Source organism: Aulonocara stuartgranti, assembly GCF_965226115.1.
Source record: "Aulonocara stuartgranti genome assembly, chromosome: 7".
Classification (NCBI taxonomy): Eukaryota; Metazoa; Chordata; class Actinopteri; order Cichliformes; family Cichlidae; genus Aulonocara; species Aulonocara stuartgranti.
Genome location: NC_138945.1, coordinates 49,381,578 through 49,408,958, shown reverse-complemented (window position 1 = coordinate 49,408,958; position 27,381 = coordinate 49,381,578). Strand labels below are relative to the sequence as shown.

The following is a 27,381-nucleotide window of genomic DNA, read 5'->3' as shown; positions in this document are numbered from 1 at the left end:
TTAAAAAAAGTAAACGACTGCATTTGAATTGTAGATACTTCTGATAAAGTAGAAAAATACCATGAATTATTTATTTCATCATGACAACGTTATAATTAAATGCATTAACACAAAATAGTCCTCTTTAATTATTCAACGCCAGTGTTTTTCGTGAAGGAATGTCATGTAGTTTGTTGAAAACGAGGAGGTTGCATGCATAACTGAGCAGCTGTATTTCCATAATAGGATCTAAACTGTATTCAGAGCAGTAGAAGGTTAAAAAAATACATAAGAGAGAGATGATGATTTGTGTGGGGCCTCCAAAAACATAATATCTACTGCATATCCAAATTATTTTTTGCCACCAAAATGCAAATATTTCAAAGAACCAGTCAAAAGTGGGAGCTCCAGGCTAAAGATTCTTGCGTCTGCTTTTGTAACAAGATAATTGTATTGTTTGGTATAGCCTTCAGTGTTATCCACATCATGGAAATATGCTTGTAGACAAACAGACACTTGTCTCTTTCAGTTTTACTCGTGCTTGGAATTATGCAAGGTGTTATTTTCAGTCTTGAAACATCCAGTTATTGAGTGATTACTTGACAATTATTGCACCCACAGTGAAGATATTCCCCATCAGATCCTGATGAATAGCTCTCCCTCTGAGAAGGCAGATGCCATTGAATCTCATCCCTTTCCCAAAGATTTTGGCTTAAATTATGAGACAATAAAATCAATTACCTACATCAGAACATTCAATCATTGGCCTAATTGTGGTTAATTTAATGCTTCAGTTGAAACCGATTCTATTTATTGTGCAGCTGTGAATTAATCAAATGTAACTGGCCTAAAGGAAGAAGCCACACGAAATGTGTGTTTGGGGTGAAAATAGCTAAGTTGTCTGTACAGTGAACAGACCATTAAACTTAGATTCAGCCTAAACTTTCCCAGTAAGCCACAAGCCTTTGAGAAGGGTTATGTCCTGAAGTCGAATCATGATTTCTCCAATTCGATTGAGTTGTTAAATCATTTATCCATATAATGTGAAATTTACCATCTGAGGCGCTAAAGTCTACATAGCAGTTTAGTTTAAGTTAGATGATCTAAGATATACGATCATGTGGGTGTCTGAATTAGGGCCGGTGTTGTGAGAAGTTGGTAACTCTAGTGCGTTAGAACTGGTGTCACCAGCACACAGCCACAGCATCTGTTACATAACTGTTACTGTAATCAGCTATAAGGTGTTTTACTGTACAGCTATTTAGATATTGTGTGCACTATTTGCTGCACATAAGAAAGGGAATTACATAAGAGCCCATGTTTATATCTCTCTGCTTGCCACTCATTAGTTGGTTCAAGCAGTGCAGCTTAGAAAACTTTGAAGGATTACTAGAGTGAAACACAGCAGCTATAAAAAAAAAACTTCTTAAGAACCTTAAAAAATAACTGCAAGCCCTCAGAGACAGAAGTGCCATATCATTTTTATGGGGAAAAAAGGGTGAATATTTAAAATCTTTGTTCTGAATGGCTGGATCAGATGCCTAGACCAGCGGTCCCCAACCCCCGGGCCTCGGACCGGTACCGGTCCGTGAGTCGTTTGGTACCGGGCCGCGAAAGTTGAGGCTCAGGTGTGAAATGTCTGGTTTTCAGGGTTTTTTATCGGTTTTCAGCGTTATTTTGTTATCGTTTTTATTGTTAACTCTGTTTTCCTGGGTCTTTTCACGTGTGTTATGAATAAATCTTCTTTTTTTCGGTACCGGTACTAGTTTTATTTTGTTGTATTTATCCGCGACACCTTAAAGGCCGGTCCGTGAAAATATTGTCGGGCATAAACCGGTCCGTGGCGCAAAAAAGGTTGGAGACCGCTGTCCTAGACTATGAGAGGCATTCCTCCAACACACCTTAAAATGTTACAATCTGGATGATAGAGCACATGTAAAATGCAATCAACTTATGTTGTGGTAGTAGACCTTTTCTGGTGATATTACACTTACTTAGAGTAACTGTGCTGTTGCTCCAGAGTCTTGTTCTTCCATTATTCAGTTTCAAGTGTTTAGATTCTAATCAGAGCAAACAGCAGGTATTGTATGGCACGTGTTTGCTATATGAATGCAGCTTGTGAGTGAGACTTTGATGAAACATGCCCCAAACACAACATGTTACATCAGTCATGGGTGTTTTACAACAAATGACAGGCCTGTCTAATCGTGCATCTGTAAAACCACATTTTCCTCCTCCAAATGTCTCAAGTCCCAAGTGTCTCTTTAATGAATTTCTCAAATTACGTACAGCTCAAAAATCTATGTACTCATATGTATATGTACATCATAGAGAATTTAATAATAGGCAAACAACATCGACAACTAACTTATTCTCTTCCCTAAAAATGTCAGATAGAGAAAATAGTCTTTATTATATAAGGATTTGTTTAGTCCTGTCAATGTTGGACCTAAGCCACTGCCACCACAGCTGTGGCTCTACTGAAAGTTCAAACTGTCCATGATAAATCTTCAGGTAAGATCACAGACTGCACTCATCTCACACTCACACCGAGGAACTAATGATAAAACAGCCATGACTATTTTGTTTCCATCTATAATGCAGCAGAGTCGGCTAAAGTGTTTGCCTGACTCTTGCATGCTTTCAACTTAGATTGCAGAAGCTTTCAGAAAATCTGTAGCCTCCAGCATCTATGTCATTGTTAGTCTGCCTCAATTTTTTCAGTGTTTTATGACACCAAGCAGTTGGCAGCGATGGAGGGAAGAAGAAATATCCTGCTGCTGAATAAATGCAGAAGATAGAGGAGCACCGTTAGCTATTGTCCACACAGAAATGGGATTTACACAGGCTTCAGTGACACTGAAGGAAAGAACTGTCATGAGTACGATAGCCACCGTTTGTGTTATTATATTCACATTTAATAAATAAGTCTTTCTGTCTCAAGTTGAGGTGAGAAATGATAAATAGATATAGATAAACAGCTCGATAGATCTACAGTACTGTATAAAAATATTGAGACACCCATCCAATCTTTATGTCTACCTAGAGCCAGATTACCTTGTAATTTTTTTCAAAGTGGTTTAGAGCAAAACCTCTCCAGGCTTTCAGAAGGCCTTTCAAAACATATCTTTGGACATTGGCTGCTTTTTCATTTATTTTCAGTCCAGTCTTTGTACCTCTCCATTTTCAGAGGAATTATTTCTGTTTTTTATGCTACTTAACACTGACCTATAAATCATTCAGTCTAACTAAGTCAAGGAAATTAACTGTACTATATCTACACATAACAGACAGTTTAGCAAAGACTGTTACTGTTTTGCCTGGGGCGATCGTGGCTTAAGAGTTGGGAGTTCGTCTTGTAACCGGAAGGTTGCCGGTTCGAGCCCTGGCTTGGACAGTCTCGGTCGTTGTGTCCTTGCACTGAAAAAAAATATGTTGTTGGATTTACTTAATTCAATGGTGGACATTTGTTGCACACAGATGTTTTGCTTTGGCAGCAACTTAAACCATTGAGTTAAATTAACACAATTTATTCATGTTCAATAAACCTGTGCAATTTGTGTTGATAAAATGTGACTTAAACATGTTTTGATGAAGTAATTTGAGCTCTTGGAATATTTTAATCCTTCACAATTTTCTCACGTTATCCCAACACGATTCAATAACTTTTACCCAATACTACTTGGTCACTTAAATACTACATGTTATCTTCAAATTACATTTTGCTATTATATTCTAGTATCAAATACACAATTTTCAAATGGAGGCCTTATAACAGATTGTATTGTTCTCTTCCAAGATGGTTGCTGGCATCCACCAGTAACCTTTCAAAACAACATGTCTAATTTCACTGCAGTAGGTAAAGAATTAAACTGACATTACTCCTCTACTGAATCTATATAAATCAACAGTTAAATAATGTCAGTTCTTCCGTGTTCTCTGGAATCAATCGCAGCAAAGAAATTAGACTGTTTCTTTTGAAAAATGTTGGGAAAGAACAAATCAAAACATTCTATTTAAGGCCTCTGACATCAAGATTCAGTTAAACAACAATTATAACTAAACAATTTGAGGTAATGTTAGTTTCCATTAACATTAAATTAGGTTACTGAATTGGCAAACACCTTCCTATTAACACTACCCATTTTACCCCAATAACTAAAGAAATTAGCACTTGCAGGTCAAAAACTTTATTCAAGAGACGCAAAAATAACATTGATACAGTGACTGTCAAAAATTACAGCACTGATCATACTGTGACATCTTGGTTCAAAACAGCACACTTAGAAATATTCAACGTTCTTTACTTCAACTGAATGAAACTGAAAATACCATTTCACACGACCCATATGGGATATTTAGACTGTATAACTGTTCACGCTACATCTCTTCACTAGTAAAAGAAAGAAAAAATACAAAGAGAAATTTAAAAATGCTGCCAAACAGACAGAGAACTTGTACAGAGCAAAAGGAAAAACAAACAACAACAAAAAACAGCTCGTCCTCATGGCAGTTGCAGAGTATATAAAAATGAACCCTGCGATCCGTTCCTGGAATTGAGCTTCAAAAATGCAGCAGAACAAGTGTGAGATTTAAATGTCCTCTCACCTAGAGCTGGTCACCTCACATGCATAACAGTGAGCTTCGTTGCAGGAGCAGTTTTGTCTTAGTTGTGAGCTTTTCTTGAGAGCTGAGTTGCATCCAACTCCATTACCACCCATTGAATCACCTCAAAAGTGTAGCAGAGTTGTGATGGGTAACTCATGTTGAAGGAATAAAAAAGGTCCAAACAGCATGGCTACTGCAAAGGTCACGTTATCCAGATCTTGAAGAACAACATCAGAAAAGTCATTGCCTGGCGCATCTCTGGAGACAGATGTTCATTGTGGTTTTCTCAATCTGTGCAGTGGCCTCAGTCAAGTCCTGGTTAAACACAAAACATTTCTTTAAGATTCCTTTTTAAACTCATCTCTTTTGAATCTACCAGTTCTAATGTTAGAGTAATTTAAACCAATGCAAGCAACATAGTAAATAGCTATAGCCAAAGAGTGGCCTGCCATGCTGCCATTCATGGTCTAACAGAGTTTCTAAGAGAGGGTGAAAAACATAATAATTTCAAATGCTTTACATTAGTTTTTGTTAGAAAGACACCGGCCCATCAGAAATCCAGGCTATGTCACTCAGAAGATGTTAGAATTTAGACTTTCAGCCCCACAATTTGGTTAGCTGTTGGTCAGTTGGTCTTTTTTTTTTTTTTTTTTCAAACAAAAGCTAATGTAAATACTGGTGGGATTTTCCTTTGTTCATTAGAATGACAAATTTAAAGTTTTTTCACACTGATGTGACCCCTAATACAGGGGTGGGGGTGGGGCCTCAAGGGCCGGCGGCCGAGTTCACTACCAGGCCTCATGTGAACTTCAAATTATTAAAGAGGACTACTGGTCCTAACCAGTCCAATGAGGATCAAGTGGATAACTAAATGCATTTTTAAAGGTTGCAAATCCACAATCTACTCATAAAACACTCACCATGAACTCCTGCACCAAGATGTTGCAATTGTCTTTCACACAGATGCGGAGCACTTTGATGAGGGACTCCGAGCATTAATGTCATCCTTGACTATTATAACAAAGAAAACAGAGATTTGTGAACTTTTCAGTAGCACAGAAGAAAATGATCCCAGACAAAAACTCTTGACTTTTTAAACCAGTCAACATGCAACACCAGCATCTACAAAGCAATATCAAAAGTTCCTGTTTGACATCAACTTTATGGATATATAGTTTCCAGAACATTTATTTTTAAAAAAAGATAAATTTTTCTCAGTGGGCCAGTAAATGCATGACGAAAATTATGGCATCCTTTTAGTGGAATCATTACTCACAGGTAATAGTTGACTGTTTCAATGGATGTAGCATAAAAATTTTACTGACCTAATGCAATACATATACACTTTGTAGTTAAAGAATTTTAAAGTTCTTACTGTCATAATGGCAGCTACATCCTTTAGCTTTGTGCCCTGTTCCCCCGATCACTTTGCAAACACTTTCAGCAGACTGTCAGAGAGAAACTCAGCTCCGTCAGAAACCTTGACTGTAAAGGCATGGTTGGGATGCACTGGAATGCTGCATTTCATCTAAAATGACATAAAATTATTTTGAAATAACAGCAGGCACTGTGCTTGGTTAATAATCAGTAATGTTTTGTTGAATAAAAACTGTGTTTCCAGATCTTATGGGATTAAAAAAAATCCAAAGATGTTTGCTTCTGATTTGCAACCCAACAACCCACAAGTTACAACCTCATTTCAGTTCAAGTGTGCATTAATGCGAGTCCAGTAATCACCTTTCTGGCAATACATACAGGTATAAGTTAAATCTATGGCAGATTTTGGATTTCTCAGTTGTATTAATAGGGTGAGTATGCATGCACCTAATAATTATAAAAAACCCATTATAATTAAGTTACAGAAACGAAAATAGAATATACTTTCTTACCATAACACCTTGAACCCACAATCCATCAGCTGACTCCTGGTGAAATGCAGAATAGAGGTCGTCTCTCAATGTGCAGCAAAAAAAACAAAAACAAAAGGACAGCAGGTGAGGCCAGGAGGGGTAGGGATGTAAGCTAGCATAATGCCGCTGATGATATTAGCTAAAGCTGTTCAATGTCCAAAATCTCACTAACACCACGGTGCAGTAAATACACAATGTAACTGAAGAGTCAGTTGGCAAATCTATTCACACAGAAAACCAAATTATGTTATGAGTGCCTCGTAATTAGGTTTAATGTGATATTACGGCTCTTGTGCCAAAGACAAATTCAAATGAAAAAGCGCCAATTCTTTGACAACAGATAAAACAGCAAATAAGCTAACGGCTCTTTTTTAGCATGTTACATGGCGACACTCTAGACGTTTAACTACATTTGTCTGAAATATGGTAAATATTAATTCAAAAAATCAAGACATACCAAAAACGTAGAGTTGGCTGCTCGACTTGACTGAGATGGATGCCTTTTTTAAACCACGATCCAAAGCCCGCGAGATGAAATCACGCGTGGTTTCACGAGATTTAACGTTGCTATCTTATTGACTTACTTCACCTGAACATGATATGAACAATTTAATACACCCTTTCTGCATATCATGTAGTTTTTACACTATATAGTTACATTTAACTTTAAAACATGAGGCAATTGTGTTAAATACATGCAAGATGCTTACATAAATCCAAGAGATGGCCAGTCCCTTTTTTTCAGTGTGGGCAAGACACTTCACCCGTTGCCTACTGGTGGTGGTCAGAGGGCCCGGTGGCGCCAGTGTCCGGCAGTCACACATCTGTCAGTGCGCCCCAGGGTGGCTGTGGCTACAATGTAGCTTGCCATCACCAGTGTGTGAATGGGTGGATTGGACTGGTTGTGTAAAGCGCTTTGGGGTCCATAGAGACTAGGAAAGCGCTATACAAATACAGGCCATTTACCTGTGGTAAGGCCACATAATTTCTTTAGTTAAATCTACAAAAATTCCAAAGATAATGAATAGAGTTTGTGTGAAGCGTGAATTAAAATTCATGATTCCAAAAGCACTATAAGCTGAAAACTCAGCATTTCTTGGAATGCTGCACAGTTTATCCTTAAAAATATTAAGCAAAAAGGATAAAGGAAGAAATGGTAGCCTTAAACCTATTATCGGCAGCATCTGAAAGCCATATCCTTAGAATAGGAAACCAGCAGAGACCTGACACAGGACCTGAGATTTGCATCTGACCTTCAGTCTGCTGTTTACCGAAGTCTCATCAAACATGGTCTCAGTGAAGGAGGCTGAGAGATGCCAAATTACACAAGAATTTGACTGAAAATCGGTGGTAATGTGTCTTACGCAGTGATAAAACTGAATTTGACATTTTTGGTTCAAATCAATTTCTGTGGAAGAGGTCAGGAGAGAGGTACAACAGTGTTTACATCGGTCTGTAAAACATGATGGAGGCGCTGTCATAGTCTGGTGTTTGATATCTTGTTAGAACTGATGGAATTATAAATACAGAAAATTACTGTCGTATTTTAATCTACCATGCAGTACCATGCTGAACATGTTTACTTTCATTTTTTGGCATCACAGTGGTTCCAAACACACTAGCCAATTCAGTAAAATGATACCTGGATATAAAAACTTAAATTGCAACACTATCAGTTATGGGCTTGCCTCCCCATAGTCCAGAACTCAACATTGTTGAAACGGGATCATCTTGACAGAGAATGGAATAAAAGGCAGCAATCATCCAAAGAACAGCTCTGAAATATCCTTCAAGAAGTCTGGAGAACTATTCTTTAAGACTACTTAAAGAAATTACAAGAAAGCTTGCCTGGGAGAGTTCAGGCTGTGTTGAAGAATAAAGGTGGTTGTACCAAATATTGACTTTCAAGCTCATTTCAATTGTACCAACTCAGTTTTTGCCTTATATACTGTATTTCCATCTACGTTTGCACGTTTCACTGCATTTATTTCCCATTTTCCTAGAGAATATAAAGAAATGAGGGGGTGATGCAAGACTTTCACACAGTGCTGTATATCTAGAACTTGATTTATTATAAACGGCACTTTAATCAGTTCAATATGGGGCTTCATAACTCAGGATACTCAAGGATTTTCTGCCAATCATGTTAGTCACTCAGAAAAATCACGTTGTTAACAGTTTGTGAGATCAGTGGAGCGCTCGCTGAAGCAACTGAGCTCACTTTGGTTTGCACTTTGAGAACTGTCCCGCTGAGGTGTCCCTCCTCCTATTACTTGTGATGCAAAACCCTTCTCAGAGGAGTAATGACTTTTTATGTGGCATATCAGGGTGATTGATACTTGAGTAACAGTGCTGACAAATACGGGCCAACATAAACACAAGTCGAAAGAGTGACTTCCCAGCTGAGAGATGCGAAGAAGCTGCCTACGTCTTGGTGGACAGACAACATTAACAAACCCACAATGTGTCTGCCCCAAAACGCGACAAAGGGGTTGCCTCTGTTTTCTGCAGTGGTAGCAGTCATGTTGGTGCTGTAGGTGCCAGATGGCACAGTCAAATAGAATGCGTGGACTAGTGAATAACGTAGGAGACTGGAAGTGTGGCATGATTGAATAAAAGAGTCTTAGATATTATATTGTTCTGCAGTGAACGCAGAATGCAGCTGAGTCAGTACCTCCTCCTACTTTTAGACTACATTTGCTACATTATACAATTATACAGTGAGGCTTACTATACCTTCTATGGGTAATACCTAAGTCTATAACTAACCATAATCCCTATGCCACAATGTGTCTTGCAGACCTATCATAAGCCATATACCACCAGATATTGTAAATATTACACTCTATAAAGAAATAAGGGATACTTTACTTACATTTTAATCTTGCAGCCTACAGCAAAAATTAAATCTGGGTTTTTTTTACTTGAAAGAAACCTTATGTTGTGTGCTGACTGCAGTAAACTAAATCAATGATCTACAAATGGCAAACACTTTTTACAAATATAAATGATGGGGTGGTGAGGAGTCCAGATTTTAATTAACTTTTGTTTCTTAGGTTGAAGCTTCATTCCCAACACTGAAAATGGGGTAGCTTGCCAAGGACAATCTTGTAGAAAGGTCATTTTAACCAACCAGCCAAAACTGGACCATCATCTAACATCATTTTTTGATGAGCTAAATTCTAACTAACTTAATTTCATATATAAAAAAAGAAGAAGAAAGAAATGTGAACCTGAAGTCGCAGATGGCTTAATTGTATGTTTCTTTAGACGCTTGTCTAAGTTGCACACTCAGGCTGAGGGAAAAAAATCATTCAAAATGAGTGAAGGTGCATGACGAGGTCAACATGTTGTTTTTCTGGCCTTTAAGAACTACATGAAAGAAAAAGGCAACGAGTTCATTATCTCAACAAGGATGCCTGCTCGTTAGTACAAGAACGCATAGCTTGCTATTAGCTCCAGCAATCTGGACAGAGTCATTAATTTCATGACTGTGTGGGTAATTTTGCACTGAAACTGGAAGAGTAAAGATGAAGCAAAGATGGCTCTCACTGTGCTTTCCTGGATGTTAATAAAGGTTTGACAGGCTCCGTGTGTTTAGAGCTTTAGTGTGAAATTTGAGACAGCTGATGGAAAAGCTATTTTGAGGAGAAACTCACTCGTTTTGAATAGAAAGTGCATCATGTTATAAACTCCCATGTTGATTCTGTGTAGCTAATCTATGGTAAGCTAAAATTATTAAATAAATAATAGGTTAAAGCAGCTAATAAATAAATAGCTGCTTTGATGACTTCCATTAAAATTGCAGTGCTCTAGCCCTTTTGATTTTTGTAAATGCTGATGCGCAGAGATGAGAGGAAAGGAAACAAAAAAAATAAAAAAGCCACTGAGCAGAAGGTCTCTGAGCCACAGGCAGATGTTAGTGCTGCTCAGGAGATTGATAAGGACATGGCTGTGATCAAACTACACTATATTAGGAACTGTTGCTTTGTTTATCTGTTGACTTTTCCTACACCATTTGTATTGTTTTGCAGATATCGGCCTGCGTGACAGCACAAAAGCTTAGCTACTTTGGCAGATTCATTACAGATTCCCACAGCACATCACCATTTTTCCCACATACCATATTTAGTGTGATTTTTGTTTTGTTTTTTTTAGTTTGGCACAATTGGCCTGAAAGTGACTTTGCTTTGATATGAACTATAATCAAATACAATGCAATATGCACTGCCAATGATGTGTGCATCCCACAGCTAAAAAAAATAAAAATAAAAATCCTCTTTTGCCTCAGTGTTTGACTTTGATAGAAGGAAAAAAAAAACTTTAGAAAAATGGTATGGTAGAACGCCTGAAGTCACTGGAGATTGTAGTTAAGAGTAAGTGAACCACATCATGACTTCAATGTGCTAGTTTTATTAAACCACCCAGGACACTGCTGGCCCTGCGCCAGAGGAGGGCATAGAGAGGTGGTGGTAGTTGGGGATGGGGTGTTAGTTTAAAGCATTGATGGAAAGAGCAGCAAAGACAAAAATCAATATTTGCAGGGTGGATGAAAATTCCCTCAGCTTCCAAGCTGGTTGTCTGGAGGAGTTTGGCTGCTATTCTTCCCTGCTGTTTTCTTCTCTGGGTGTCCTTTATCTCTTGCCAGAATCCCTCATTCACTGTGCTTATTGAAAACCAAGGGAATCCTTAAGAGGTGAATAACATGCATTTGGGAATTCTACATCCATCACATGGTTTGCAGCTACAGTTCTCCACACTCTGAGCAGTGACCTTTTCTATTGTACCTCATTAGTGCCATTGTGCATGTGAGTTTTAGCACTGTACGTGTGTACCTGTAGGTTATTGATGCGTCGGTGTCCCAGTTACTGCTTCTGTCACCCTGAGCTGATATATGAGGCCCTACTTTACCTCCCGCTCCCAAGATCCTTTGCTGCCTCTGGCTAATTTTTCCGCTGTGTATTGATGTAGAGACCGAAAGACCAGTGTCGGTCATGCCCTTTAACCCCACCCTTTAAAGTATGGAAGCCAGTGAATTGGAAATTTGCTGGCTTGTTGTTTTTACTACTGCATGAAGCATAAGTCTACTTGGCGTTAATCAATTAGACTATTATTAACAATGGATGCACAAGAAAATGTTACTGAGCCACTAAGAATAAGTTTGTGAAACAAAATATATCTGTAAATCTGTTCCCAATGCTGTCATCTTTGTCACATGGAGGCTTAGCTAGACAGCACATGTTACACATCAGTCATGGCCCTCTGCTTCATTTGCAATGAGGCGATCAGTCAAGATGTCCCAGTGAGCACATGTCAACTGGTGGCAGTGATGGTATAGGCTGGCGGGGGTGAATTCTGAGTTTTTTGCTGCATAAATCGTCACTGGCAGCTCCCAGCAGTTTCTGCCAAAACACTTGGCCTCAACAAGCCAGTGCATCTATGTAGGCCTCCTTATTGGATAAGTTAAAACATCCCAACATCTTAATTTCATATTGACACAAACTCAGCTGTGAGGATAATTGTGGATTTGTTGCTGTGCACACTGAAACCGAGAGAGCGGGAGAAGGCAAATGGAGAGCGCTGGAGTATTAAATCTGATTAACCAATCAGATAACCCCTGTAAAGCAACATTTGTGTCTGGATGCAATTGCCATTTTGTGCTGAATGTTTAGCCACATAAAACCGTCTCAAAGAGCAGTGCAGCATATTCTGATTGCATTGCATTCTGCCATGCATGTAACTGCACTTCCAATCTACATTATGCTATTAGCAGTTTTCATTATGTTACATTCTTCCATGCAGTTTTCTGGATGTAAGTAATAAGTGAGCAATTTGGTCACATCAGTGGAAATCAGTTAGAGCCATGATTTGTTTTAACTTTAAGCAAGCCTCTAGCTGAGGCCTGTACTACCAAGTAGAATGACACTTCAGATTTAATCCACACTGACCCTGTCACTGTGGCAATTTATGCTATAGACTTTACCTATACTAATCTGGATTAGGTTATGTTTAAAATAAGAGATTAAGAAGTATAAAACACATACAGGCGAATCAATTAATGTTTCACTATTTCACGAGATGCCCTCTGACATCAGTGTATGAGGGACTTTTTTTTAAAGATCTAAAGTCTTTGACTTTCGCTGTTAACCATCAATAAGAAACATAGGTTATTAGTAGTGTTGTGGAAGGTCATACTACAGCAGAGAAGCAAGACATGAGCTGTCATAAAGACATATCTGATGACTGGAGGCACAGAGACAATTGTCACTTTTTATAAAGGAATCTTATCAAGTACCTTATTGGATAAGTCACCCTTACATTTGACGGCGTCCCATCTATTTACTATGACATAATGCCCCACATCCAGTGGAATTTCCTCCAAATCATATTTTCTGAGAAAGTGCTCTTGCCAGTACATTTCATCCTTGTTATTGCCAAGCTAAATATCATGAAAGGTGAATATGTCCAAAAACCAGCTGTTTTGCCAGATAAACTGTCTTTATAGCAGAAATGACCTTGGGAGTGCATCTTAGGGCGAATATGGCTAGGTGTGATAATACTTTGGATATCAAATATGTAGGATGTAAGACAACTTGATTAAAAAGGATAGAACCAATCAACTACATGTTTCATTAGAGAAAAGACACCTTAAAAACACGTCCTGTCCTACTTTTTCCCTGTTTGCTTCAACAATTTTATTCTCCATTAATAGTAAGTATTAATAGAGTGATGTGATCTGAAAACAGAGGGTTAGGAGATACCAGCAGTTCTGTTTCTGATTGTGGTCCTATTAGTTTAGCGTAATTATATTAGTTTAGGGGAGAAGCCTGAACCTGACAGCTTATTGTGTGGTTCTTTGACCGTTTTCTCCCATCTGTCTTATTTGTAATCTTTATAAGTGATTATATTTGCATTATTAAAAGTTTCTTGAATGGCAGCAGCATTTTGACAACTTGTTATAATGAACGCGCTATGTGTATGGTATGTTAGGATTCTTAGAGCCATGGATTTGGGATGGTACTTTGTAAAATAAACTAGATTTATAACCATCTTTGTGTTACAGCTCTGCCTGATTGCCAATGTTAGGTTACGTAACTCAAATAAGACAGATAGTTATGCTGAAGAAAGTTTAACATAATCAGGTATGGTCTTGCTCCCAGTGTCTGAAGAGTAAAATGTCTTTCAACTTTTAGTGCAATAAGGGGACATCACTTGGAAGAATTGAACATGATGAAAAATGAATGTATTTGGTGATGAGACTCTGATGAACCATCATGGCAGAAAGGAATCCCAGTGGTGACAGGATTTAGGAGAGGACCCCCCGGAGTCTAGACGCTGGCGGTGGTGAAGATGAAGACTGAGGCTTGAATGGAGCTGTCGCTGAGGTGTCTGATGTGGAGATGGGGAGGCGGTGGGTTGCAAGAAAGACAGCCTGAAAGGGAGAATGACAGAGAGCAAAGATTTTAACCATGCAAAGTAGAGGCTGGTTAGGTCAAAGAAGGCGGGCGAGAGGATCATTGGACTAGAGTAATGATGTCGGTATTGAGATTGATAGCATGGGAAAGCGCTAGACATGTAAGGAACGGAAAAGCAGCCGAACACCCAGAAGAGCAGGCAGAGGAGTGATTACAGATCTTCCTTATTGAACTTACGCAGAAGGTTCTTTTTTTCCATTTAAAAGAGTCAACAGTTGTTGAATAGCTGCACTGGACTGGTATTAGAGAAAACCATGCTGAACAAGACAAAAGAAAATGTAAATTTGACAAGTTGAGGTGGATTCTGAGTGTGCCGTCACTCTTTTCGCAACAGAAGACTACAGTCTTGGCATTCAGCAGGTCTCCACAACTGAAACTGACTCACCGGACTTCTCGCCCTGATCGTGAGACATCACCTGATTCACAGTCCTTACTCTCTTACTTATGCCATTTTCTCACAGACTGATTGAACCCATCTTCCTGCCTCCCTCCAGCTGGTGTCTCCACCACACACCAGATGGCTCAGATTGCCTGAAAAACATTTACCCTTTCAGTCTGAACGTGACAGAGTCTTTGCCAAGCATTCACATACTTATCACCAGTATGGAGGTGGCATAGTGGCTCAGTGGTTAGCACTGTCATTTCACAGCAACAAGGTTCAGAACTTGTTTCTGTGTGGACATTTTTAATCTTTGCCTTGTGTTTGTGCTGGTTTACTTACACCAATAAAAGTTGAAGATCAGACAAAATGTGCCAGCGCCTTTGCAACGATTGCCCTGGCCAAAATAGACTGGTACAAACCATCCCAACTTGTAAGTAACAACGAGAGCAAACGCTGACAAAAGGGCATTTGAGCACAGGGTATTTGTTGATTCTGACTGACACAGAGCAAGCATCCAGCATGGCCAAACAACCCAGATATCCATTGGCAGACAATGTCTCGTTGGTCATATTAAAAGAAGGAACAAAAAATATTGGTTCAGCTATGGTTCAGTATTGATTGACTGATGCAGGAATCACTCAGCCAGAAAGGACAAACAAGGAGTTGTGTGTGTGTTTTTCCCTTACTAGCACAAAAAAACAATTCCACACGAAAAGGGTCAAAAGCAGCACAGTGATGGTACTGCAGTCAAACAATTTCATTGTATCTCTCTTTAAATCTGCACTTCAGCCATTTGGAATTGATTTACTATTGAATCTGAAAGTGAGCTGCTTAAAAGTTTGATCTTTTTTATCAGATCATATCATAGCATATTTTAAGGTTGTCTTAGGTGGTAAAATTAGCCATAGGCCTTTGTTTGTTTCAGATTTTTTTCATATTGAGCAAGTTATATAATGACTAAATCAATACATGAGAAAAACTGAAATCATACTTGAAGAATATCAAATGAATGGATCAAATCAGTAAGAGAAGAATAGAAAATTAAATGAATAAACCCATAAGGAAATAATACAAAAATTACGAGAAATTTTTGACTATTGTATGTTTTTTTAAATTGCTTCTTGCAGGTTATTAAACTAGCACACACTGGAACACCTAAGAGAAGATTACTTGAGAGCCCACAGTACCTTAAGGCCTAATTATTCTTCTATAAAACATTCTCTGTTTCAAATCCACTTTGGAAAATAAAGTAACAACAACAACAACACATGGTACACACCTGTTGCATAGAAACAGACACAAAAATGGGGGACGACAGAGAAACATCCAAAAGTGTAACAGCTTTATTTACCCATGGCATGACACCGGCCGGTGCAGGACACATAGGTTAATTGTCTGACCTTCTCTTACTGTCAGGCCAATGGGTGAAACACAGACACTCTACCAAGACCTAATCTGTGTCAGGATGGTAATGCTCAAGCTTCAAGCTTTTAATTACATCTGTGAGCAGCTGGAATAAGAAATACATTTAACAAACTTGGTTTAGCCTGCTACTCAGATAACTACCTTTACTAAACACAACTGGTTTTCAAATGAAAAACAAAAACAAAAAACCCCCAAGCAACCTCACATATTTAATCTAATCACAAAAAGGCAAAGTATTCAGTGTAGCATCATGAGTGTGAAAAGAAATCAGTAAATTCCCCACTTTGCAGTAGGTAGATGGGAAAAATTATAAATTATATACAAATTGATTTTTTTTATATAAAAAAATTAAAAAATTAATGATCATCATAATTTCTTTTTTATACATTATTATTAAAAAGTGGTTAATTTTCTAAATTTCTATTACCAAAAACTTTCCAGTGTAGATGGCATTTGGAATTTGTTCATGCCAAGTTATACTACTACTTTTCAAATTAAAATGAAAATTTTAGGTTTCATTTTTAAATTTTAGTTCTAACCTTTAGGGCCCTACATGGTCAAGCTCCTCAATATTTATCCGACCTGCTGAAACCACATACATTTTCTCGGTCATTAGACCAGAGACTGCTGGTGGTACCGCGCACTCGTTTTAAAACTCGTGGTGATCGGGCCTTTCAGACTGTGGCACCACGGTTGTGGAATTCTCTCCCACTGTCTCTTTGCTGCACGGACTCCATTGATTCTTTTAAGAAACAGCTGAAGACATTTTTATTTAGAAAAGCATTTGATTAATTTCTTCTTATGCTGTTTTTATAGTTTTATAGTTTTACATTTTTTATTTACTGTTATATTGTTTTTATATTTCCATTTCCTGTGTTGTAAAGCACTTTGTGATTTTTATCTGTGAAAAGCGCTATATAAATAAATTTTACTTACTTACTTACTTACTATAGAAATTGTATTCTTAAATGTGACAAAACAAATTTCCCACGTGTGGGACTAATAAAGGTTATCTTATCTTATCTTAATTTGACGAATGCCTATTGTATATGGTAGCATTATTTATGCTATAAGCCCAATCTGTACTGCATGTATCTGAGAATATTTCTGATGATATAATCCACACATTTCCATGTACTTCTGCGGTCTATGTACCTCACTCTCTTGCAGATGTGAACTCATATGTGTGGCTTGTGTATAAGCTGACAGTCAAGCTTCTGCAGGAACCTGAACGCTATTATAGGAAAGGCTGTCTCTGCCAGTTGCATGTTAGTGTTTTACACAGTATGCTTCCATAAAGACTTGATATGAGTCGTGCGAGCTGACCTTGGTCAGACATCTTGATACTTCAGACTTGTAATGGGAAGAAGTGAGGGATGGTTGATAAAATAGCTGGCTTTCAGCATTTGCCAGATCCATTATAATTTGAAGAAATTATGGCTTTTATGGAGTACTTTTAGTCTACTTTTATACCGTTTGAGTCAAGATAAAAGAGCCTTTCAAATCTTCCATGGAGAGATGATAGCAGCACAGTAATAGAGGTTAACACTGCTTCTATCACCAGGTGTAAAGAAAATGTACAAATATACTGTAACAGCTATTACCTTGAAATTAAATTTATCAATGTGTTGTTGTTTATATCACAGTCTGTAGCTGCCTTGTGTAGAGATATTACATAAAATCCCAAATTACTAAAATAAAAAACATTTGTCTACATATTTTTGTCAGAGAAGTAAGAACTACTGTCCACATACATTTTTGATATAGGGTCATTCATCAGGGTTTGCTCTTAGTACCTATGGAACCAATTAAAGACCTTATGCCATAACACATAATAAAATGTAGAGAAAAAGGCTTTGCAGTATCTTGCGAAAGGCTTTTATGATGCTTTTTAAGTATAGTATGGAAAAACATTACTAGTGAATTAAGCCATGAACTCAATCCTATAAACATGTTTGGAATAAACTGGAATACTTAACCAATTAATCACTCAAGACTTGTGACCGACCTTAACCACACTGTTGAGGTTGAGTTCCAAATTAATGAAAGTCATCAACATGCTTTGTTTATGTGCAAACCTTAAATTTGGATGTATTAATTCAAATGTTGTAGTTTGCAGTAGTGAAAAACTGCATGGGAATTACTATATATATTTAACGCCAGCAAAGTGTTTACAGTGTTAAAATGCTGTCATACAGTATTGAATGACAGACTCAATGCCTAGTGATTTTTTTATTTGGTGGCAGTGTGTACATTTTCGACATTGCCTTATAACGCCTATAGCAATGCACAGGAGGCAGGTGGCCAGCGACCTCTGAAAGCAGGTCCGCCTGGATGCTGGCTGATGACAGTAAAAACATGGACAGGAATTGTATTAATCAGATGCTATAGCCATAATGTGGAAAATCCAGCATCTGTCTGAGCTTTATATAGAAGAGCCTGGGGCATGATAAACCTGCAGTCATTTGAATGGCACAAAAATATGGGCTTGAAATACAATACTCTTCCCCTTGTGAATAGATCTCCCAGGCTCCCTTTTGCCTTTTCCTTCCCTTCTCAACATCTCTGCTTAATTTTACTTTCCCTCCAATTTCCTCATTTGCTGTCTCATATACTCTCATGGTCTTTTTGCCCGCAGTTCCTGTCTTACATCTTCCACTTACAAACCAATTGCCTGGACAGCTACACCCCAAATCCATCTTTTTTTCTTTTCTCTTTTTTTTATCCTCCCACTTCTGCATTCACTCGACCACTTGACTTGTCCTTCTGTCATGTCCTAACTCTCAACAGAGACTCTAAGGAGTCTCTAGGGACGGCATAGCTCTCAGAGTGGGTAGGTAAGGTGCAGGTGAAAGAATATAAATAAGTGTGTGCTTTCTGTTGAATGACTAATAATTTGCTGAGTATTTACGGTTAAATTTCAAGCCAGATAGACAGGGGACATCACAAGACATTTCAGTGAAAAATGCTAATGAACACCAAAGTCAAAGAAAATTTTCAATATCATGCATAAATAGTAATTATATAATCTAGAAATAATATTATTATAAAGTTGATTTATTTATTAGTCACAATAATCACACACACAAAAGACGCAAAGATTAATAAACAGTTACGAGTAAGCTGACAAGATACCAACAGCATCATAGTATTACCTTGTATATCTGATATCTGATACAATAAGCGCCTCGAGGCGATTGTTATTGTGATTTGGTGCTATATAAATAAAGTTGAATTGAATTGGTCCATCAACACTGTAACTGATCAGTCATGTTGTTATGATATTGTGGCTTTGAAATATAGAAGAAAAGGAAAACAATGGTCTTTGTTTATATGCCTGTTCTGGAACAAATGGTGAGCATTTCAAACATTAATTAATGCATAATTGCCTGTGATTGTTTTTCTTTTAGCATTAGCTAACTTTTTTGGCCAATGCTAACCGAATGCCCAAGCAACACGATTGGTCAGTTTTGTTGACGCTTGACCAACATGCAATGATGATGTAGGAACAACACCAACACGGGTGTGTCAGATAGTGTGCATTACCCATGTTAGTGACTAAAGGCAGAATTTCCATCTACTCCAAAAGTTTTCTAAAGGACCCACAGATAAACTGTAAGAGCAGGGTGCTGTAGTCTAACATGGCCTGTTTTTTGTTGAAATTAAATGAACTCACCCAGTACGTAGGTTAAGAAAGTTTTCTCTGGCCCTGGTTTTGTGTTTTTGCAGCCCACTGCACTTGCATAATAGTGTTTATTTCTCCGTGCCTGTTGTGTAGCCTCACTGGGATTGCACTTAAAATACTTTTTGTAGAGTCTCAAAACTTTTAACATTTTACATCTGATACCCAAAGCTTAAAAAACAGATCCTTTATTGTTTTCACCTTTGAGATAAAAAAAAAAAATACATTTAAGGCAGAGAAGTAATTTGTCATATTATCATGGCTGGCCATTTGGGCTTGATACAACTGTTCTCCTGAATAGTCTGTTACTAAACTATATATGCCAGTTTTAGGCCACTGAGATTGCTTTGGGCGTCATTTGGAGTATTTGACAAAAGGATATTGTTACTTTTGACAATGTGGTTTCTAACAGAGGTCAAAAGTTTGCTTAAAACACTTTGCATTAAATGGTTAATAGGTTCGGAAAGAAACAGGAAAAAAAAGGTCAAGAACCGTTGCTTTGCATAGTCAATAAGCAGGACTTCTGACAGCCTTTCTTTCTCTGTGCCTCACCACTTGAAGCTTTAGAAAGTTGGAATGTCCTCACTCCTCATTCTGTCACTTCCTTCTCTTCTGCTAACAGTTGTGACCTTTCATCTTTACCGTACCAATAATTGCAGTGCCTCAGGTACTGAGCTTTAACGGCCACAGACGGAAAGAGGGAGAATGAAAAGAAAGATAGAATGAGCCAGGGAGACAAGAAATAGCTGTTACCCAAACCCTGAACAGACTACTGCTGCCCCAACCCAAACCCCTCCTCAATCTCTTGTCTTCTTTCTTCCCCCACACTCACTCCTCTCCCCTCGTCTTTTCTCATTTCGATTGAAGGCTAATGTTCAGGTGCCACATGTCTCTGCCTCGTGAGCCCCATGCGAGTTCCGATTTGCCCTGTAGCACCAAAGACTTCTCATTTCACGGTGGAACAAAAAGGGTACACTCACAAAACAAATGAGGAAAAGGTTAACATATTCTAAGCACCTTATCTACATTAAACAACGACACGCCGTCTCGTCGACACAGGGCGGCTATAAGACTGAACTTCAACAAGCAGACAGCATCCTGGCTGCTCTCGCTTACTTAAATTATGCGCTCTGAAAGAACTAATGCAGTGACTGTTTTCCCTTGCCAGTGGACCATAGTGAGCCTATTAAAATCACATTGCTTCTAGTCTTCCTCTATAATGTGCCTCTCATTAAAAGCCCATGGCGGCATTAAATGAACAGGCCCGCAGATAATGCTACGAACTCATGGATCTGATGCGGCTTGATTATGATATCAAAAATGGCCCCCTAAACACCATGACCAACTATATCAACAGACAATGAAGGGATTCATCAACCCTATCAGACTCGAGCTCATTTCATAGAGCGGCTTCAGGAAAATCATAAGCCAGTCTGGGTCACGCTGCATTCAGCCTCTGCACAATTGCTGTCGTGATTTGAGAAATGACTACAACGTTTTGAAGGGAATGATTACTCACTCCAACATGTGCGGATACTTGCAATGTACCTTGTGAGTAGGAATGTGTAGAACGCCATGGTCCTTGCGCAGCAGTTGGTTGTCAGGTGGGCACAGTGCTTTTATTGCCATTGACCTGTGAAACAGAAGAGCACAGGTTCCCTTTTAATTCTATACAAAGGGAAAGTGAGAGACTCGAGTTACGTAACGCAGAGTTCAGATAATGCAGAAACACAAATGTCACTCAGCTGAAAGAAAAAGCTGCCCTTGAGACTTGGTTAATTTTATCACATTTATCTCAGTTCATCCTTGCCTATGAAATTAAAGCACCACCCTCATTGATTCTGTTATGGTTTCCTTAAGCTTTCTGCAGGTAATTTCTTAGTGCGACAGAATGGATGTCACCACATCTTTAATCTATTTGAAATCCAAATCCTGCTAACAAGTGACTATAAGGAAAGCCTAAATGATTGGAGCAACTTTCATTTATCGATCAGGAGCAATACTTGCTGCACTGACTACTTAAATTTGCCATTTAGATATAATGTACCCTTTTCCTTACTGAAAAGAGAGGCATTGCAAGTTTCCTATTAGGGGTTTAGACAGTTTTAAGGAACCATGACAGTTTGCTTTGTTTTCTCAGAGCTTGTTTGACTAGTCAGCATCCACAGGAAGTAAATTATTACCCCTGTCTGCAATGGGAAATGGGGACTTAATAATAAAAACAACACATTATTAAACTATGCAACTTCAAATATAAAAAACTGAAATAGAGAAGGCACTAATTTTGAGATTTTATGTTCTGAGTTTACCACCATTAATCCCCATACAAAGTCAAAAGCACCCCTTCTCATCTTTAGTTGCTTTGTACATGTACAGTTCAACTAAAAATATAGTGCTTTGGTAAAATATTTCATCATTATTTATTTGTTTGTTTGTTTAGTTTTGTAGACAGGTACATCTAAATGCCTCCGAAGGACTATCCTCTCGGTTATTAGCATTTAACCCACTCTATAAGTAGCCACTGGTGATAAAACAGTACAGATAATTATCGTGAAATAACATTTTCATCTATAGAATATCAGACGTGGTCAATATAAAGTTGGTAGAACACATTCCATCCATTGATTTCATGGGCAACACAAAAGGCAAATGACAATGAGTGCCACCCAAAACCAATCATGTGGTTGGAACAGCGTTAGAGCCAACAAGGTTGATGGAAACAGTGTAGGACAAACAGCCGGTGTCGTACCAAAACGATTGACTGCCAAAAAAAAGATTTTTGCCAAAATTTGATTTCTCATATTTTAACTTTTGTAAATGAGTTGTTGACCTATAATCTCAACAATATCTCAGACATATCTCTCATAAATGATATCAAGTCATTTTGACTGAAAAAGAACATTCGCCTGACAAGGTTGAAGCTGCAATCTGTTTTTAGAAAGGTGATTTTCTCCAGGTAAAAAATGTGTTTCACATCAAAAATGTCTTTTTCAAGAAAGATTTGGTCAAGAGGGGCACAGAAAAGTGTATAAGATCACAGTTCTATAAAGATATTGTAAGTGGCTAAAATGTACTGGATTGATAATAATGTAGTTGCAATAATACAGAGTCATAAAAATACTTGCAAAGAAGATAACTTCTTTATTTTCTGTATAACACCTTGGTTATATATTAACTACAGTCTATTTTCCAATATAAAAAAAGGTATTAGACATTAACAGAAAAGCACATCACTTTTTGAAGCAACACTGTCAGTATGTAAACATTTGCACACATGCAAATGTTGTAGTGTAGCTGTGTACATCAGAACATTGTGAGGGAGGTAAAAGATGAAATCAAATCAGAAAATGTAAATGAAAACACGCATTAGTGAATATGACACCCCAACGGACACAGAGCAAGACTAAAAAGACAAGACGAGTAGCATACACTGCTGTCTCCAAAGCACGTTCATGAGGTTACGCCACAAATCGTCTGAATCTGAAGCAGTGCCATCGTTGTCTCTTGTTTAGTATAAGTTCAGTTCAGTGTCAAGTCTGTGTCTGTTTCTTGTTTCCCGTTTTATTGTGAAAGGTTGTGTATATAAGCCCTGTGTTTTCGCGTGTTCCCTGTCGCGTCGTACCCTCAACTAGCTGTGTGTTCTGTTTCTAGTGTTTAGGCTTCTGCTCCAGTTTAGTGTTTCTTTTCCAGGGTTTCAGTCCTCGGTTTCTCTGTTCAGACTTTTGTTTGTCTTTTGGTGAGTTTAGTTAGTACGAGGTTTTTCCCAGCAATAAAGCTGCGCTTTAAGTTTCACTTCCGTGTCTGAGTTCTGCATTTTGGGTCCACCACTCCTGCTTGCTCGCCTGCCACACAGCCAACCATGACAAGTTTATTACATATACCAGTGGTTTTTTATTTTTATTTTAAATACAATTGTATGAGGTTCTACAGTACAGTACATACAGTACAATCTTATCGCTTCACTCAGCAGTAAAAAGGAACCTTTAAGCAAATAATCATGTTATATTTTTATTATCATACTAAGATTTTTTCCATAATGCTCAGTCCATATTGCTCTACATGTTACATGTTCTTACCCTTTTTTAAAATAATATCACCATAATGAAAAAAAAAATTGTCAGTGAAACAACAAAGACATGGCAAAGCTGAAATGACCATCAGAGACACAAGGCCTTTAATGGTATCAAAATACTCTTAGAAGTCATTCTTGGTGTTTTCCTTCCTTCCTTCTCTTTTCTAGCTCAAGATTAAAATCAGTTATCACTGAGCCAAGAATGCAAATTGTTCATGATCCAAGCAACTGAGGGAGTTAAAATCTTATGGAGTAATGTAGTATATATAACATATCTACATACAGCAGTAGATTTAAATTATTTTCTTTGTAGAAATAAGTGTTTTGGACCATAGCTGATCCCCTTCACATTTACCCTTCAAAGTCATCGGCCCAACATTGCTCCATCATTTCTAAGAATATATAAATAGGTTTTACAAACTGTTACGTCAAATAGCTCCAGAGCAATTTCATCATTAAAGCATATGAAACATTGCAGCTTGTTATTATATGATGTTTTCACTGGGTTTCACTTAATATCAATGAAATGTTCCAATAAGATGTTTTCTAGATCGCCGCTCATTTGCTAAATTTAATAGCCATATGCAGGAGAGTGCTCATACAAAAAAAGGTTGAACTAAGTACACACTAGCACCTTCAGGGCAAAAGGTTCTCAGCCTTGTTTTGGCTTTTTTAAGAGTCTGTGGGATTATATCAATAACGAGCCTACTCTTTACCCTCTTTGTTTTTCTTTTATTGAAGTGCATAAAATATTACTTTTGCATGTTGCTGTTGCACGCTTATATATGCATCCTGTCTACAAATAGCTTTAACTGCATCATGAAAGTTCCTCAAAAAAATTGTCATTAAATTATCAGCACGAGGCATTTAACCTAACAAATGTGTTTTCCAAATAACTATTTATCAGCGTAAACCACATCAATCTCCTCTCAATGCAGCTATTCTCTGCAATTATCATTACTGTGTGCACATTTGCTAATAATTTATTCAGTAACTTTATGTACAGCTGGGAAATATAAACAACCAGAGCATGGTAATGACCTCATTAGTATTTGCATTCAGAAACCCTGAACAGATGAGTTTTCAACTGAAAACTTGTTGGGTAAAACGGAAAATGGCAGAAATATGACAAGAAGACCCGTGGCATGGAAATGATCACGAAGTGGAGAAAAGAAAAATGTTAATAATGGCAGAATCAGAAACTGCCTCTGGAAAAAGACAATAGACTGATAGACAATACATGAGATCCTAATTAGATAGACTTTATTTCTGCGGCTCACAAAATATGTAGCCTATTCTGCTGGTTCCCTTTCGGCCATTCTCCGGATTTTCTCTCCAGCGGCCCTCGGGTCAGAGAAATGTCTGTGATAAAATGTCATGATGAAAACAGAAAAATGTCACTCTTGTTAGAACTGAAATGCAGCTTGAAATGTAATTCTTGTTTGCCTTGCACACGCTTCCCCAGACACACAAACACATAGATCTCTGACCTATTTCAGTATTAAAGAAAGAAGAAATCCTTGTTTGCCTGACTATGCATGTGCAGATATTCACATGCTGCCATCGATGTAAACAGATTTTGCACGAACACACATGCACACGTGTACAGATAGATTCTCCGGCTTTTTGTCAGTGAAGCCAACAGTTAAAGGGCACAGAGACACAAGGAGAACATACTCTGCAGACAGTTGCAGTTGAAACAGACTGAGTTTAGTGAAGAGGAATTTATTTAGGTGAAGATGGTGTCTAGAGACTACAGCTTGCTGGCTGGCAGAGTTGGAGGGATAGGCAGAGCTGGAATAAGACTTTTAATGAGAGTTTGAAGCATACAGGTTTACTCGGCTGTATCCTTTATTGCTTGGAGAAGTGATATAAATGTTAGTGCTTGATATTTAGTGTAATTGTTTTGGCTTAAGCCACACTTGAGAGTAATTCTACTGATGGCAGTGTATCCAACTACACAGCACTTTGAGTCATATGAAGTTGCTGCATTGAAAACTTTCCTCAGAGGATGAAACCTGTGGTGATCCATCAAGTTCTCCTCTGGCACCAAATGAGGTTAACATTTATTGTGAAGAACTGCTGGATGGGTTAACATCGATATGCATTTGAAATATTTAAATATATTGAAAATATATTTCACTACTCCACTGACACAGTACTTTGTACAGACAGTTATGATTTTCAGCTTTTGCCCCATTATCATGGGCTCACCTTAAATAGAATAAAGCATTAATGTTACTTCCTGCACTTTCTTTTGAGATCTCTTAAAAACCTGTAGTTGGTGTGATACATGCATCCATAAGTTTTGTGTATCTATTTAATATTACCAGAGTTGCCAGACATGACACAGTTTATTCAGAAAATCCAAGGACTACATACAATTTCAACCCATCTGTCACGCGGCCTGGAAACCCACAACCGGATTCAAGTGGGATGTACACAGCTCTTTGAGGGCAGACAGAGCAATTAGATGCTGAATGAATTATGTTGCTATGTTAGCTGTTGGTGTCATTGCTTCACCACTTTTGCTCTTTTTACAGGGAGCGAGAGACATGGAAAACAACGTCTCTTTTTGAGGTCCTTGTTAGAAAATGTGTATTCCCCTGACAGATTGGTGATTGGTTTTGGGTGTTTGCAGCTGATCGCTGCTTAAACTCGTCACAAAGGTTCAGCCCTAAACTTTCTTCATTATAGTTTTGGGAATCTAGTAGTTTGTGTGGAACATGCCAACTGTCTCTCTGAGCTGTTGTGAAGCTTGAAAAAGTGCGACACAAACTGAAAACAGAGAACATTCAACTTCAGACTAAAATTGTGACTTACTAGTGGGACTTTTGCTTTCAGGGCAAATGTTCTCCATTAATGCTTTGTCATGCTTTCCATCACTGCTTGGAATGGCATTTGGGACATATTTCATGCTAGCCACTTGTGACCGTGGGAACTTGTTAGCAACCACAGCAATGATAGGGAGATTTTTGGTACAGCAACCTCTTAGCAACCATTTTCATGCTAGCAACTGCCAGGAAGCACTGGCGACTATGCAGGACTACTTGGGAAACACATTTTTCCCACAGAGCCAATCATCAACAGATCTTTATGCCCATGTGACTAAGGTCCAACTTAACTGTCTATTAACAACTTTCATCCCAATTTCCTAAACAGTTTCCTTCATTATACTAGCTTCAGCCAACTCTTCAACCTGGTGAACCAAGTCAGACTATAGTGGGACTTTAAACTAAGTGGCAACAATAAATACTCCAAGAACTGCAGAAGTACATGCCAAACAGTATTATATTCTCTACTAAATACTAAGACAATATTTTTGTTTTATCATAAGTCATTAGAAGGTTATCAGCAAAGTCCACTCATTCTGATGAGTGTGCTGGTGGTCATTTCAAAAAATAATATTCATAATTATGTAGATATTAGTCCTTTAAAAAGGTAGTTTGAGGGTTTTTCCTACCTGTGCTGGAGTGACATGGATGAGGCAGGCCTGAGGGGTCATTCTGTGGTGAACTTAAGCTGCACTCACATTGCTTTGATTCAGTTATTTTGTTATGTGTTAGGGGAGAAGGTAATATAGTTTCCTCAGACAAAATTAGCCATTTGTCAGCAAGTTTTAATCCATTTTTGGTTTGCTGTAATTATGGCTTGTTCTTTGGTTAATTGCACTGACACTCCCTCAAGAGATTCTGATATTTATTTATTTTTTCTTTTTAGCTAATGTTTTTTTAATGACTTTGAAGGAAATACACTTCATAAGAAATTGGAATCTTAAGTTATATGTCTACAAGGCACCTTATTCATAAGACATCACAGCTATGAGCTGCTACCATATTTCAAGTGTC

At 38.0% G+C, this 27,381-nt stretch overlaps 1 protein-coding gene and 1 long non-coding RNA gene across 5 annotated transcripts in view; both read right to left on the bottom strand.

Moving 5' to 3' along the window:
* Positions 1-4,267: 4,267 nt before the first annotated feature.
* On the bottom strand, positions 4,268-7,248 carry LOC309711206. 3 transcript variants are annotated; one of them, XR_014277905.1, is made up of 5 exons: positions 6,955-7,248; positions 6,477-6,540; positions 5,963-6,115; positions 5,508-5,598; positions 4,268-4,902 (listed from the first exon to the last, which is right to left on the bottom strand). It is a non-coding gene; the product is annotated as an uncharacterized lncRNA (long non-coding RNA). The 3 variants fall into 3 exon arrangements; XR_014277906.1 differs by having other exon boundaries at positions 6,477-7,086; positions 7,208-7,241; XR_014277904.1 differs by having other exon boundaries at positions 6,477-7,248.
* A 6,124-nt stretch (positions 7,249-13,372) lies between these two features.
* The window catches only part of LOC309711676 (uncharacterized protein), a 30,133-nt gene continuing 16,124 nt past the window's right edge, over positions 13,373-27,381 (bottom strand). For both annotated transcript variants that reach the window (XM_082542111.1, XM_082542112.1), the window contains exons 3-4: positions 21,010-21,094; positions 13,373-13,929 (exon numbers count right to left, since the gene is read on the bottom strand). In XM_082542111.1, the coding sequence (XP_082398237.1) occupies positions 13,804-13,929; positions 21,010-21,094 (211 nt within the window). In that variant the 3' untranslated portion in view covers positions 13,373-13,803. The remainder of the gene's footprint in view (positions 13,930-21,009; positions 21,095-27,381) is intronic.